General features: G+C 36.1%; 1 protein-coding gene across 3 annotated transcripts in view; it reads right to left on the bottom strand.

Annotated features, from left to right (window-relative positions):
* Nucleotides 1–17,244, bottom strand: part of LOC140155184 (uncharacterized) — a 256,145-nt gene that overhangs the window by 13,801 nt on the left and 225,100 nt on the right. For all 3 annotated transcript variants that reach the window (XM_072177919.1, XM_072177918.1, XM_072177920.1), the window contains exons 8-10: nucleotides 8,129–10,582; nucleotides 5,474–5,617; nucleotides 2,951–3,025 (exon numbers count right to left, since the gene is read on the bottom strand). In XM_072177919.1, the coding sequence (XP_072034020.1) occupies nucleotides 2,951–3,025; nucleotides 5,474–5,617; nucleotides 8,129–10,582 (2,673 nt within the window). The remainder of the gene's footprint in view (nucleotides 1–2,950; nucleotides 3,026–5,473; nucleotides 5,618–8,128; nucleotides 10,583–17,244) is intronic.

Genomic DNA, 17,244 nt, shown 5'->3' with positions numbered 1-17,244 from the left:
GGACATAAGTGTGTTTCTGCACAGAGAAAGCATTACATAAACAGCAAACTGCAAAATGCATCTGTGTATCACACTCACACACAGTCAGTCATCGCCTATGACAGTTCACGTATTATAAGCTTACATGATATAAGCTTAACAACTGCAGCCAAGACACCAGCCACGACAGCATGAAATTGGAATGAATCTGCGTGCATAGACAAGGGTCTATGCATCCTTGCAGTCTCACTTTTCAACTAACTTTTCATATTCCATCATGCAGACAAGCACACACGACAATCCGCTGAGCTGCACAATCAGAACAAATATGGCGCTGATGTGACCACGTGAGCCGATGCACACCGTGTGTGCAAATAGTTCGAAATGCAAGTCATTATAAAGTTGACAAATTGGGTAACTTCGGTCAAAAAATGAGTTTTATTTATTAATCAACAAACATTAATTGCAGCTCATGTTTAAACTCATTTATGAATTGAGATTTTCAAAGCGGAAGATTGAAACTGATATCAATGCGCGACGGTATCGGCAAAATGACCACTAAGTTTTTGACCACGTTCGTCGTGGCTAAAATGACCTCGTGAATGTGGTCAAATTAAAACAGTACAACCCCCTTGAAGGGTCAAAACAACCCCAGACGTGGTCAATTCAAAATGACCACGGAAAATATAACCCCGTAGTTTTTAGTGTGTAGCGCACTATATATTGTTTTTTGTTTTTTTTCTGTACTGCATAAAAATGCATAAAGCAAAATGTGATCATTGGCTTTTACATTACTTTGATCTACTTTTGAGTTTGAGCCCAGTAGTGTTTACTTCTGCTCTTACACACTTAAAACTACGGGGTCAAAAAATGACCCAAACGGGGTCATTTTTGACCCCAGCATAGTTATCAACTAAACACCATACCACTAACGGGGTCATTTTGACTCCATTGGTCGGGGTCATTGCAATGACTACGTATTTGGGTCAAATAGTAACCCCATTGGGGTCAAAATATTACCACATTTCGGGGTTAAATGAAATGACCACTTCAAAGGGGTTGCCTTATTGGGTTACTTAATGACCTCATTTCGGGGTCAAATGAAATGACCCATTTGAAAGGGTTGTTTTATAAGGTTACTCAATAACCACATTTAGGGGTTGTTTGGATTTTTAGTAGGCCTATGGTCATGCTGGTCCCACCAGGACATAAGTGTGTTTCTGCACAGAGAAAGGATTAGGCCAAATAAAAAAATAAACATGTTTCACGTCCCCTCCCGCTTCCTTTTTGAGCTTTCTTCAATTATATTTTTTATTTTTTGAAATTCAGTTATAACTTTTCAAAAAATATGTCTAGGAAGTAGAGATGCTTTATATAGCCTTGCTAACATACAAGAAACACTTTTGGATGGTTTTGAGATAACTAAAGGGGGCCTACCTCTCAGAACAACAAATAAAAAGAGGCCTTCTCCTTTTTCCAGGCATTATTGTGTACGCTAAAACAGCTCTAATTATGGGTATTTACACCGATTTAGCGATAAAAAATAATAAATAAAAAGTCCCCTCCTCTTTTTTTTCAAAAATCCGGACGTGAAACATGTTTTTTATTTTACTTGGCCTTACATAAACAGTAAGCTGCAAAATGCATCTGTGTATCACACTTACACGCAGTCAGTCATCGCCTATGACAGTTCACGTATTATAAGCTTACATGATATAAGCTTATAACAATTGCAGCCAAGACACCAGCCACGACAGCATGAAATTGGAATGAATTTGCGTGCATAGACAAGGGTCTATGCATCCTTGCAGTCTCACTTTTCAACTAACTTTTCATATTCCATCATGCAGACAAGCAGACAAGCACACACAACAATCCGCTGAGCTGCACAATCAGAACAAATATGGCGCTGATGTGACCACATGGGAAGCCGATGCACACCGTGTGTGCAAATAGTTCAAATGCAAGTCATTATAAAGTTGACAAATTGGGTAACTTCGGTCAAAAATTAGTTTTATTTATTAATCAACAAACATTAATTGCAGCTCATGTTTAAACTCATTTATGAATTGAGATTTTCAAAGCGGAAGATTGAAACTGATATCAATGCGCGACGGTATCGGCAAAATGACCACTAAGTTTTTGACCACGTGCGTCGTGGCTAAAATGACCTCGTGAATGTGGTCAAATTAAAACAGTACAACCCCCTTGAAGGGTCAAAACAACCCCAAACGTGGTCAATTCAAAATGACCACGGAAAATATAACCCCGTAGTTTTTAGTGTGTATGGAAAAACTGAGTTAGCTTGAAACGCCCCTGGACAAGGAACTTACTACCAAATTGTTGCGGTCTACCCGTACTAGACTAGCTTGGGGAACTGATCCTGGCTGTGAGGGTTATTATATTATGTAGGATGACTAGGGTTCACCCTGAATGATACTAAATGGTTTATAAGGTGTACCTTGAGCCATGTAATGGTCAACAACATTCTGTAAAGCGCAATGAGCTTATGTGATAGCACTATAAAATCTCTGTCTTTTTTTACCTTATAGCTATATAGGCTTTTGAGTTTAATGGTTAGAAAAGGTTGCCAGAATACATTTAAATGTCAGATTATATAAAGGGATTATGAAGCATATAAAATGTTTTCATAACATTCAAAAACATTTTTTTTTTATTTACTGCAAAATATTCTAATATAATGATGAAATATTTGGCAAAAACATTCTTTGCAAAAAAAAGTTTTACAATTTCAACAATTTTGTTGTAGTGTGTTTTCATACAAAAAAGTCTTCATGACCTTTATAAAACCTGACACTGAACCAAAACCAAAAATATAACCTGTTTAAAACATTTTAAAACATTTTGTGTTTACTGGGCATACAGTTTATAAAGAAAAAATGATTACCAAGATCCACACTTGTATAAACTGCATTGAACTTTTTTCAATCTGAGTCAGCTCTGTACTTACCTCTGTTTGCCTGTCTATTTGCTGGGCTTTAGCCAACTGCTTTTCTAATATTTGAACATCTTCAACAACTTGTTCCTGGAAGAGAAAAATATGAATAAAAATATCTTATTTTGGCACTTTAACAGCATTATGCAAACAAGTATGAAAACTAAAAACAAAAGCCTACTTATATTTCTTCACAATTCTGGAAATGCCACTTATATTTTTGAACAAAAACAAACTTTTTTCTTCCAATACAAACACTTGACAGTATGCAAACATCTCTGCTAACACTTCAAATCGTACTTACAAGTCCTGAAAAATAATATTTGTTTGCTAAAACAATAAATGGTAAAATGAAATTGAACACTACATTACAGATTTTAAAAACAATCGATAGCTTAGAAAACTAAACACACTTCCCTTGATTGAAAACCAATTTTGTATGTTTATTGATTGTTTTAATTTTTCAACTGCTTAAAGTAGTAAGGGGGCAAACCAAAATATCAATGAAGCACTATAAATGAAACTAGTATTGTTAGGAAATTAAAACATTAATGTTGATGATATTTCTCTTTTGCTCCTAACCTAACCGAACCCATGTTTTTCTGCTATCGGAAGGGAAAGAAGAAATGAAAAGGGAGAGAAGATGAACAAAGAAGTCACTTGGTACCCCCGGGATTTGAACCTTGAACCCCTCGCATGTATGCATGCAGAAGATCCCCAACCTATAGCCACTGGGTTATACTGGCCAGCGATTCCCTGGGTATATATAACTTAGGCTGATTGTGTCATCGCATCAACATAGGCGTAGATCCCGGGGGGATAAATCCCCCCAATATTTTGCCATGGGGATGGTCCATACAATCATCCCCCCAATATTGATGCCTGAATGTGGGTTTCTGACCAAATTAGCCTCATATTTGGCCATTTTAGCCCCCAAAATGCCAATTTTTGTGCACTTAGCACAAATTTATTCCACTGTTGCACATGATTTTGCCAGTTTAGCTTCAATATGGCAAAAATTTTTTCTCTACTTCAAGAATTTCTTTCCAACCCCCATCCCCCCCATGTCAAAAAGAAATCTACGCCACTGCGCATCACATGGAATGCATGCATGCTCAGTGGTTTTAATAGTTAAAGAACACCAATGCAGAGTCTGAGCCAAAAATGCCAATCTGTAAAAAGGTTCACTTTTATCTATAAAAAACATTAACAATCAGCTCTTTTTTAAGAATTCACAAAAAAGTCCTCCTTTTTCTGGAAAAAACAGTCATTTTTGAAGGAAAATTTCAAAAAAGGTCCACTTTTTAGCTCCCTACCCCCAATAAATCCTGGCTATCGGCCTGCATCAGTGCCATGTTGACCTACTTCTTGTTAACAGATGGAGAGAGAGGATCAACTAATAGGGATTCATCAATCTTTTTTTCTTTCTGCAGCTGCAAGTGTCCCAACAAGTTAACCCTTGCTACATGGGTGTCGACTGTAGATGACAAGCTCCAAATTTTCTTTCAAAATTCACAAATATCAAATTTGTACATTTGTATGCCCATGAAAAATGCATTAAAATGAGTACAAACAAGCCCAGTATTGGTTCAGCGGTTCTGGAGATAGCTCTTGATATTTTGTGAAAATATCTCAAAACTTGTATTTTTTTATGTTGAAGCTTATGGCCAGCATGCAGAGCATTAAGATTGTTTTACAAAATTAATCAGACAGTGGATTAGGTTTATCCTATTTCTCATCACTAACATGTTATAAGGCTGTGTTTTACTGATAATTGAACTAGCTCTTTCTTGCCAGACAGTATGCAAATGCATCAAGACCTGTGCTTTTAAAAACTCATTCCAAATCAGATATAGGACAATATTAGACCTTTAAAGCCATGCTATAACATTTGCTCAGGAGGATGCCCTCATTACTTTTCAAAGTTCTGGGGATTTTTTACACGATTGTTATGTACTTTAGTAACCTAACATATACTGCAAAAATCAAGACTTGAGGTGCTGTAGTTTTGTCAAAATCCGAGATTTTGAATAAAACACAGAACTGACCGTTGTTTTATTATTACGATAGAAATATTAGTCGAACATGTATACGATGTGCATAACACAGTACGTACATGATGTGCATAACACAATACGTACATGACGTGCGGACAGTTATGACATATCAAAAGAACCAGCAAGACTCACATTTGAATGAGTGGCTCGCATTGGCGACACATGCGCTGGTATTAAATAGCAATTTTCTTTGTATTGTCTCCTCTGTTAGGGCCCAAATTAAGAGGATTATCTGACAGTGAAAACTAACATTTTATACCAAAAAAATACAATTCTATTTCTGGTGGAAATGTTATTATATGGCTTTAAATACTAAGGAGGTCATATGCTACCAACTCAACATTGTCAATAAACCAGTTCCTAACCTTTGTTTTAAAATAAATGCTGCGGTCAGTTTACCTCTACTCCAGTTCCTATTATAAACCGTTGTTTAATATATATACTGCGGTCAGTTTACCTACAAATAGGAAAGGCCACTAACCTGTGGAGAGCGAGCTTCTTCCGACGCTCTCTGTTCTTCATCATCACTGCCTCCACTGTCTCCAGAAAAACTTCCCACCACGCTCTTCTCTAATGTGTCCATTCGACACTCAAGATCCTCCACACAGGCTTGGATATCAGAAAGCTGATAAGAACATAAGAAATAACATGAGAAATGGACATTCAAAGCAATGCACTTACTTGTATAAGTTAATAAAGGTTTGATATGTTTTATCTTTATTACAAGAAAGTTACCTATAATTTTTATAACTTTTATGGGCTCGAATGGAGTAAAACTTCATAAATTGTTCAAATTATCTCCACCAAAACAGTCCTGTTGTCTCAATTTTAAATATATCAAAGATTGAGAAAATTATTTGTTTTATTCATATTATTCAAATCTGAGAAATACAAGTCAATGGTAAAATGGTTGCACCAGGCATTATATATTTTCTGCACAGCACATATATTTCACCTGCAATAATCAACAACAAAAAATTGATCAACATGAAAATAGAGCATGTTCATTTTATTAAGGGCTGGGGTATGAACGTTTAGACAGTATTTATTTTGAGACATTAGAGCACATCAGACATATCGAATTGCATTCTGAATATGAAGAATGTCATTCTGATATCAAATAATTTTGATTTTTGAAATTCGCAATTTAATACACATTTTATGGCAAATCATTAAAATTGATATTTTGATATTTAACAGTACTTGAAGTAAACTTTATAAATCTGATGATTTAAACTTAAAGTTGTAGGTGGGATGAAAAGCCGACGATCAATTGAAAATTTTGACCTTTCAGATTGAAGATATGGATTTTTTTCCCAAAACACCAACAAAAATTAGGTCTTTTTGGGAAAAAATCCATATCTTCAATATGAAAGGTCAAAATTTTCAATTGACCGTCGGCTTTTCCTCCCTGCTACATACACTTTAAGAATATATCATTAGATTTATATAATGTACTTCGAGGACTGTTATATATCAAAAATTTGAAAAATATCAAATTTTTATAATTTGTCATAAAATTTGTATTGTATTGTGATTTTTAAAAATGAAAATTATTTGATATCAGAAAGACATGCTTCGTATTCAGAATGCAATTCGATAGGTCTGAGGTGCTCTCATGTCCCACAAAAAATACTGTCAAAACGCAATAAACGCTCATTTTGGATCCCTTAATGCCAACTACTCATGTTTGTAATTTAACCATCGTTTCTGAATTCAACATACTGACTTATGTGAAAATAAAACCACAAAAATACATATATTTTATCCTACCTTTTTTTGTCTTTATGAACATTTAGATTTTATTAGAACATTTCTGATTGTTTAGATTATATTAGACATGTTCAATTCAAATAATGTTATTTTGCCTATTCTTTTTATGGATAAAATAGTTGTATAATGGAGTTATATAAACTGCTGAATTTGGTTAAAAGTCCATGAAATGTTCTCGAGAAGCGGATGTGCTCTTCAATAATACACCATTTAGTTTAAAATTCCAACATGTTACACACCTTTTCCACATTATGGATGAAATTTGCTGGATCTGGAATCATTTAAACTGCTGAATTTGGTTGAAATTCCAAATTCTTCAATATCGTCAAATTGGGTCACTTTATATGACGCAATACAGGTGTAGCGTTTTAAACCATAATCTAGTCAATTCAACTATAATAGGTAACTTTTGTTTTTATTAAAAGCAACTTGGCACCTCCTTCTGTAGAGGCATTCCATTTTGCTATGTACTTACTCGTACAGTAAGTATGGTTTCCGGACTCAACCGGCTTGATCATATTGATTTGCATAACTGAACTTGTTGTCACCAGTATCAGGAAGTTGAACAAGTTTGCTTGCTATATTTTAAGTGCCATTAAGTGACTTATTGTAACAAATATTTGGCCAACTTGTTTTTTGGCATCATGAATGCCATGGCAAGAATGCTGCAACAAAGTCACAAATATTTGCTTCCACAAATTTGCGGTAAGGACAAAACATCAAGCAACAAACTTTGGTGAGGAAACAAAATATTGCATCAGAAAAACAAATTTCAAAGGAAATGAGTCCTAATAGCAAATATTCAATTTCAAGTTTTTTTTACATCAGTTAGGCAATTCATCAGTTTCTCAAAAGGTAACAAAATCATTTGAGCAATTATCTTGCCCAAAAACTCAAAATCAATATTAGTGACATAAGACTCGTTGGGCTATTCCATTTGAAATCCATTACACCCTTATGGAAGACATGACCTTAATCTCCCACACAGGAGGTGTAGATTTCAAATGGAGTCAATCATTCAGGTAATCCCATTTGAAATTCTCACTCCCTGTGTGGAAGATTAAGGTCATGTCTTCCATAGAGGGTGTATGGATTTCAACTGGAACAGTCCATTTTGGAGCAGACGACACTGAATGGGTAACCCCATTTGAAATTTGGACTCCCTGTGTAGAAGATGAAGGTAATATCTTCCATAGGGATGTATGGATTTCAACTGGAATAGCTCATTTTAAAGCAAACAAGACTGAATGGGTGGCTCCTTTTGATATTTGCACTCCCTGTGTGGGAGATTAAGATCATGTCTCCCACAGGGGGTGTATGGATTTCAACTGGAATAGCCCATTCATGTTAGATTCACCCGTACCTGATTAGCAGACGACAGCACTTGTTCAGCAGACTGCAAGACTTCATCATGTTTCATGGATACTTTCTTGGTAAGATTGGCAATCTCCAGGTTCTCTTTTCGTCTGCAATTAGACGGTGATGACCTAGGTGATGAGGGTGAGGTCTTTGGTGACAGATGGTTTGCTTTCTGTCCAGATGATGACGATGATGTGGGGCAAGTGGTAGAGGTGGGAGCTTTGCTTGTTGCTGGTAAATGAGATGGTGGTGTCATGGGTTTGCTGATGCACTCTGTTTCCGCCACTTCACATTGTGTGTTCTCATGTTGTGATTCAATCTTATCCGTTTCTAGACATTTTTCAGATGTTTCTTTCTCTAAAGCAAAAGAGGAGTTATTTGTTGGTGTTTTGTTGTCATCTGAGTCTTCAGTGTTTTCTTTATTTTCTTCTCCTTCTTTTGATTCATTGCAATTTGTTTCCAATCCCTTTTCTGAGATTTCTTCGTCAACATGATCAACAGCACAGTTTCTCATGAGCTTTGTCTTCCCAAATGCTCTTGTAACTTGGCCTTCATTAGTGCTCTTTGTCTCTTGCTGCTGATTGGACGCATCTTCCGCAAGTCTGTTGTCTGGAATGTCTTCTTTTGTTGTTTCTGATTTCAAAGATAATGACAGAAGTCTATTAATGTCCTTCTCAGGTGATTTCTGGTGATCCTTGGCACTATCCGAGAAAGATTCATTTTCCGATGAAATCAAAGCTTGACTATCCCTCCTCCATTTATCAGATTCTGGAGTAGTTGGACCCGATGACAAAGATGTACTTTTGGGCAAAGTATCTTCCGTTGTGGTAGACTCCAGAGAAGGCTGTCTTGCATCATTTTCATCTTGCGAGTTCTTTGGCGAAAACTTCCTCTGCCAGTCCATCCTTCTGTTCCTATGTTTCCGTGACCGTTCAGAAGATCCTCCGTTATCATACATTCCGTACTCGATGGATAATCTTCTGAAATCGCTCACATGGTGGGATGGACTGGTGTATTCGGCTTCGCATACTTCCACAACGAGTGGGAGAGAGTCGTATCGAATGAAACGGTTTGTGGGCGAAGTTTTATCCTGCATGTGTTGCATATCACCCACCGTGTCATTTGCCTCCGCTTCCTCTGCCATGTTACCAATACCGGGCAGATGAAAATCTCTCTCCTCTATTCGTTTGTGAGAGGAATGCTTAAAATCATCGCTAGACTTAGATCGCTTGTACACATTTTTTGTTTTGTGGGATTTTGAATGATGGTGGTGGTGATGATGATTGTTTTCCGACTTCTGTTCTTTCATAGAGGCTACATTTTCAGTGCTATTATTAAATTCAGGATGGCTGTTACATCGATACAATGTTCTATTGGACGAGGATAAATTTTTGCGGCTCTTTGCATCGTTTGGGACGTACTTGCTCAGATCAAACTTCTCAAGCACATTTTCCTTGTCATTTCCTGAGCCATCGTTGTTATTATTTCTTGTGGAGTCACAGTCTGTGTCTTGCAGTTGATCTAAGAAATCTGCCAAAATCATCTCCTGCTCTCGTTCATCGTCTTCATTCTCCGTTTTGAGAGTTTCCTCGCTTGAACTCCTGGAAAGACTCATTGTTTCAATTTCTACCAAATTGTAATCATCATCATCGTCGTCATCATCATCGTCATCATCTTGCTTGTCGAGTATATTCTTGACTTCTTTCCTCTCGCCCAAAATACTAGCACCAGTTTCATCAAAGTCATTGTTACATGTAATATCAGGAGAATTGTGTACGGAATGACAATGTGTTTCTAAACTGTCTATTGTGTCGTTAGTAACATCTAAACTATGGATACTCATACTTGAAAAACTATCTAAAGAATCGGAGTTCCTTGAGTGTAGGTGATTCTGTGGCTTTCTACTCTCCGGTGAAAGAAGGCATTCTTGGGAACTACTTCTGAAGTGTTCACTTTCTCTCCCATCTTCTAAGGATAGACAATAAGACATATGGATACCAGAGTCAAAGTCCCTTGGTGAAAGACTTTCAGCACCTTCTTGATAATTTGCATCACCTGAATAATATTTCCCACAATTTCTATTATCGTGCAGCTTGAATTCATCATCGTCATCATCGTCGTCATCATCATCATCAAAATCATCATCATCCTCCTTATCGGCACCATCACCCGACAAGCGATTTGCGTCTGATCGTTGATGACCTTTGACCTTGGAATCATCGCTTCCATCAGCACATTCTGGTGATGACATATCATCATTGGGTGAAAGAATGCGGTATGGTATGGAAGAGCTATTGAGCTTGTTATCGTCCACCGGTTGGACGATATGTGGTGTTTCATCAAATTTGACTTTACGGCTGGAATCGTCGGCGGCGCCATTTCTGGTATCATCTGGACTTAGGATGACTACTTCTGGATGGTGTGTTTTCCTTCTCATGTGTACCCAGTTGTCATATTCCTGAAGTAAAAAGGAAAGACAAAGTGATAACAAGGTGATCTACAGAAAAGTCTAGCAACCTTCAATTAATTAGCTTTGTCCTAACTATCAATATCATTCTTATGTATGGTAATCTTAACATAGGTCAGAAGCAAGGTAATGCAATATGTCTATTAATTTGCATAGAAAGTAATGTCAGCAGTCAGATGTCCTGTATGTAAAGAGTGTTATACAGAGACTCAAAGTAACTAAGCAGAATGAATGGGCTATTCCATTTAAAATCCACACTACCCCTGTGGAAGATTTTGGAAATATCTCCCACAGGGGGAGTGTGAATTCCAAATGGAATGAACACATTAGGCAGCTCCTTTTGAATTTCATACACCCTCTAATAATGATTCAACCTGAATCTTCCACAGAGGGAGGGTGAGTTTCACATGGAGCTGTCTACTGTGTTCATTCCATTTGAATTCATACTCCCCCTGTGGGAGATATTTCCAAAATCTTCCACAGGGGAGTGTGAATTTTAAATGGTATAGCCCAATAGCTTCCTTGATTGTTATGAGGTCTGATTTCATTTCATGTTATCGCCAAAAGAGAATGAAGAATTTATGATTCAAAGTTTTGAAAACTTACGTTAGGGAAGGTTTACATGTTATGATGACATAACATAAGCAAGTGATGCAACTACAACTGGTGTTTGAGAACTGCATTACTTTTATAGTGTTCATATGCAACAGAATATACACACTCAACAACATGTATCAAAAAAAAGAGGCTTGCAATTTGACAGAGAACTACATTGCTAGCAAAAAAGGTCATGCAAATAGTCGTGCAAATGTAACAAGTGCTAAAATTGAATATTAAAGGAAATATAAATTAATTACATAACAATGCTCATTTTACTATGGATATTCTAAAAATTAACAGGAAAAAAAAGTGACAAAATCAGTTAAAATAACTAAAAAATTTTTTTATCTTCTTGTATGATGAGACTTAGCTGATTATGTACAGGCCGGTGTGAACAATCAAGATGCATACTTGATGTCTCTTTCTTTCTTTTATTCAAATTGCCCCCAAAGAATCTTAACTAAGAATGCAAATTTTTCCCAGCTCTATGAATTCTGGTTTTGTATATTGGCATGCATCAGGACTAACTCAGGTATCTCTTAACATACATTATGACCAAAATCAAATGATGTATTTTGTTACTTCATTCTTTCTTTCAGTATATATATTTTTCTCTTTTTCATATTTTTATTTTGTTCTTTCTTTCATTGTTATTGTTCCTGGACATTAGCTAATGAGTTTTAAGTGTGATTGATATTTATGTTGTGGTTTACATAAATAAAAATGATTTGAGCTATCAGTATCAAGTTATTATCAAGTTATTCAAATGTTATCTTAATTCCATTTCTGTTTGAAAGAACTCCATAAATGTACCTTATACTTACAATAGATCAGATTTATTTTCCAAAAACTTTATGGGCATCAGGAAAAATATATTTGTGCATCATTATTAAAACATATTTTATTAACCTAGAAAGTATTATCCTCTAAGATCAGCCTGACAAATCCCATAATATACCAACAATACTGACAATTCCATGTACCTGATGCGAAATCGGAATGCCTGATAGTCAAAAAGATTTGTCAAAATTCAATAAATGCAATATTTGTATTCAAATGATACAACCCAATCTTATCCAATCAATTTGTAATGTGCAAACCTTGAAACTCATTGATAAACCTGTATAAGTACTTTACCAGCTGTAGAATACTAGTTACGATTTAGGCCATTCCACTTAAAAACCATACACCCCCTATATAAGACATGACCTTAATCTCCCACACAGGGGGTGTAGATTTCAAATGGAGTCACCCATTCAGGTAACCCATTTGAAATTCACACTCCCTCTGTGGTAGATTAAGGTCATGTTTTCCATAGGGGTGTATGGATTTCAACCGAATACCCCAAAATTGTTTTTTACTCTATCATCCATCTTATCTTGCCAATTTATCAATGTAAAAACCTTCTGTATACATTTCTTATATTTTTACCATTATACATTTAAAGTGCTCAATATTTTAATTTCAGTCATGCATTAACATTACTCTTTCAACAGATTCGCTAAGTTCCTCCAGGTCCCGACTCAAGCGCAGATATTTCTGGGGGTTATTTTCATCATCTTATCGTTTTCATGATTTCCAGGTGGTCCATTGTCTGCATATATATTGTATATGTAATTGATGGAATTAAAATAAAAAGGTATATCTTGTCTTATGGATTAGATGAAAGTAAAGGGACTATGCGATATAATATAGTTCTTTTAAGTAGCACTGAAAAAGGGGTGTTTATATTATAGTCTTTAAAAACTCAGCCTGAGGAATAACTGGGTGTTGGTATAGCTTTATAAAATATCTTTTCTTCAAGATCATACAGTGATATTTTTACCATCATCCAAATCCATCATTCTCATCTCAATAAGATATTACTTTCTGCAACAATATTGAGTATTTTGTAGATACAAGATATCTTTGGTTGGAATTGAAAGCCATACTTTTGCAATTTTAGTTTCAGCTATAGAAATCAGTATAAGAACTTGACAACCTTTGCTCATAACAGGTGTAGTCATACAACAGGCAGAAACTTGCCTATTCTATAGCCTAATATGCAAATTATTGGGCTTGTCATTTGTTGTTGTCCAAATAGTACACAGATTACCATACTCTGCTCAACAAGCAGGGAATTGCCACTTCCCTGCAACAAGTAACTCAGTATATAATGAAAGGACACTTATAGCCAAATTAATATGGCTGTTGTAGTCTGTTTCCGGAAAATCACACATTATGAACTTATGTGATGCAAAGTGTTAAATATTCTTGAATTTGAATCCCACAGTTGCACATCGTGCTTGAACACATTATGTTGACCAGATTGGTCTATTTCACCACCTTTTATCTTCTAGTCCATTTGGCTTTCTCCAGAAAGTAGCATCTGCATGTGATACACATTCTATTAAAGGCGGTATATCTGTATCATGAGATGTGGCGAAAGGCGATGCACCCTACAGATACACGCCTTCGTTTGCACGTGTATCACACGCGAACGCTACTGTCTCGATGAAGCCAAATGGACTATAGTATATTTCTCCTCTATCCTCCACCTATTTATTCATCTTCCACATCAATCTAAATTTCCACTCTTCACTGGGCTCATATCTTCACTCACCATCTTTATTTCCTCACCTTCCACCTGGATCTAGTTTTTCATCATTGCCACCATATGCACCCTCCATCTTTACTCCGAACCCCCACTTCATAATTCAACCTCCACCTGGGTCTATTTCGACCACCACCTGGATATATTTCTCCACCCTTCACCTTTACCTATTTCTCCTTTTTCAGCCTCCACCTCTTTCTTTACCATCTACCAATATAAATCTCCCCTCTCCACCTAGCCCTCCACCTATCATGCAAATTACATCTTCCATGCAATTGACCTTTTCAGTGAATCCCATAAGCCTTTGCGAATACACCTGAGATGTCATTATTTGACGTCATACCGACTTGCAATGCGCAGTAACAATGTTCACTAAACGATGTGTGCATTGGCGCAGATCGGCGTGACGTTAAATGACGACATCTCAGGTGTACTCGCAAAGGCTTATGGGATTTACCGAAAAGGTCAATTATATCTTAACTACTTCTTAACTCTTGAACAGTAACTGTTTATTCATCACCTGTATCTATACCTTCTCTCCAACTCAACCTCACCTCCACCCCTACTTCCACCTTACCCTCCTCTTTCCACTTTCCTTCCACCTTTATTCCATTTGAGTGCACCTCAACCAGAGAGACAGAATGCAGACACTACAAGATGGTAGTACGTTCCTCATGCAGCCTCAGAAAAATCACCAGAATTTGGAGACAAATGCAAAAATTTGTAAATTACCTAGGTAACAGCAAATGGAGTGTGTCATCTGCTGGTTGTTCTCTCGAGTCCATGGTGTGGTTCTGAACACCTGCAGCCTGTTTCGTGGGTTTAGATTCAATATAAGGTATTTCAAAGTTGATGTATCTTCTTTGTTTTTACAAAACCTCTTATGTGTCATTGGCCCCTGAACATGTTTAAAGCAAAACCTCCTATGTAACCTCTTGGCAGTTTTGTTTCAAACATGTTCAAGGGCCAGAAGTACATAGGAGGTTTTTCCTGCCTAATGACGTTATATAAAAATGACCAGTGTTTATTATTACTGATGATACATGGGTATGTCACAGCCCCACAATGCTTTATGTACATTACAAAATGATGATAAATTGTGTTTTTATTTTATATTTTGATGTTCAGTGTTTGTTTTGTCTGTGTTTACTGTTTACCGTGTTGGGTATACCTTTGTCACCCCTTGGGTATTATGGTGTGATGAGATTGATAAACAAAACATAATATGCCAACAACATCCTGAAGTAGGTGCAGTGTAGAGTCTAAAGAGCTCTTGTGAATTCATGTCATTAAAATGTTAACCCCATGAGAACTACCTGCCGATTGGCCAAAAAGAAATTTTCATTATCAATTGGACCAATCAGCAACATTGTTAGAATAATTTCACCACGCAAAAAATTGGGGTGAATTATTTGCAAAAGCTCCATTCTGATTGGTGATTGACCAATCAGAGTCAATGTTAGATCGGCAGGTAGTGCTCAGGCCCGGGGCTCAGGCGGTTAATGAAGAAATGAGTGCAAGCAACGATTCAATGCCCATGTTAGTGCAAACCTAAGGTTTCAATCACATATAGGTATAGTTACAAATTGTGTAATCTAGCCCTATAGGTCTATCTATTAACTACACAGCTAAGCATGTCCATTATGAGGTACCCCATTCTAAGAATATGGGGGCGATCAAGTGATTAGCCCATACTTTCTAAAATAGCCCTTGAAAATGATGAGCTATACTCAATGGACAGGGTGATTTTTTCTGAAAAAATATGAATATTAGCCCCAATAAAAATTTAGCCCTTTAACATTTATACTCAAGCCTGGAAAAAGTGGGAATTTGGGAATCTCATTATCTGGAAATTTGGTGCTTGGAGGGAAATTTAAGGCTTGAAGATAAAAAAAATACATAACAAATTGAAGGAAAATCTTGTCTTCTTGGAGAGAAATTTTGAGTTTAAATTCCTAAGAAAATCACATCTTTTCCAGCTCTGGTGTTACTGTTTTCTTCACAATGCTGTTTGTAAATGTTCAGCAACATAGTACCTACATGGTAACCCACTAGTCATAATTAATATTTGCCCACTGCACACAGAAGAATTAAAGTCTGTCTTGTCTCAAATTGAGAATAGTGCTATGTTGGATTTCACAGTGGCAAATTTGAATCCCACAGGGTGTATACACACACATAGAAGGGAGATTTGTCCGTATGCTGGCGACACAACATTGTTAACGCACCGATTCAAATCTGCCACTGTGAAATCCAACATGGTGTTACTCTCTCAACTTCAGACACACTATACCAATCCCAGCCTGTCTATACTATGGTATCTTTTAAGGGAATTTGTTGGCTACTGAACCAGTTTAAGGCCTTGTGACAATACTTTTGCAAAGGATTATGGGAGGTAAGTAAGTCATCCTCTGGGGCAGTCTATACCCCATGGATATCCACACGGGAGGAATATAGCTGTGTATTATAGATTTAATAGATTGCCCATTAATAAAATGATATATCCTTCCTGAATGAGCAGGGATAGTTTCAAACCACATACCAATTAAGCTAGCTTTATGAGATAATTGTCAAAATTGACTTTGTTAAAACAGATACGAATTTTCTGCATTAAGGTTGACGAAACGACAGAATTAAGCCTAATATAATATGCAATTTGCGATGCCAGTGTTTGTAATAGATATTGATAATCGCTATTTATCTAGAGATGGGAACATTTGGAGAGTATAGAGCTTCCACAATAAAGGAACTTACACAAGAGATTTATTTGGGAATATTTGCACTGGCTAAAAATAATGCAGGGAAGCTGATTACTTTTCTTTTTTAATTTTGGCTATTGTTTTAAAAGATTAATTTCTATATTGAAAATTTATTTCAAAAAGTTCAATTTGTTTCCAAAAAAATTCAATGCTTAACCCCTGATCAACCATTTACATACTGTTTTACTGGATTTTTAAATGATAATAAATAAAATAGGTAAAATGAATAACGGACGATATAAGAAGATAATGAAATGATAAATTATACATGACAATAATAAATTCTATATGGTACTGACAGTGTTAATATGAACTGTGTGAAATGATGCATGCATTTCATAGGCAGATACATAACATAAGGATGATGAAATCATTCAGAGAGAACAAGAAAAATACAAATAAACTGTAACTTAAAATAAATGCTTTTAGGCCAAACAAAATTAATCGTCTGTCTCATGTCCCATGGGAATTGAAAATCTAATGCCGTAGGTCTATGCGGTTTATTTTTCACAATTCAACAACATCAATTTTAGGTACTTTGTACCTACACTCTCAATAATGCAATTCTATTGCCTTGTCTACATTTTCAAAGTTGCCAATTCGATCAGAAATACATTGAAACTGAATATTAATTATACAACCAATTTTCTGCCAAATTTTCATCAAAATGTAAACAAAAAATTAGAAAAAGAAATAAAATT

The sequence above is a fragment of the Amphiura filiformis genome, chromosome 6, assembly GCF_039555335.1.
Source record: "Amphiura filiformis chromosome 6, Afil_fr2py, whole genome shotgun sequence".
Taxonomy (NCBI): domain Eukaryota; kingdom Metazoa; phylum Echinodermata; class Ophiuroidea; order Amphilepidida; family Amphiuridae; genus Amphiura; species Amphiura filiformis.
This window is presented reverse-complemented; position numbering and strand designations above follow the sequence as displayed.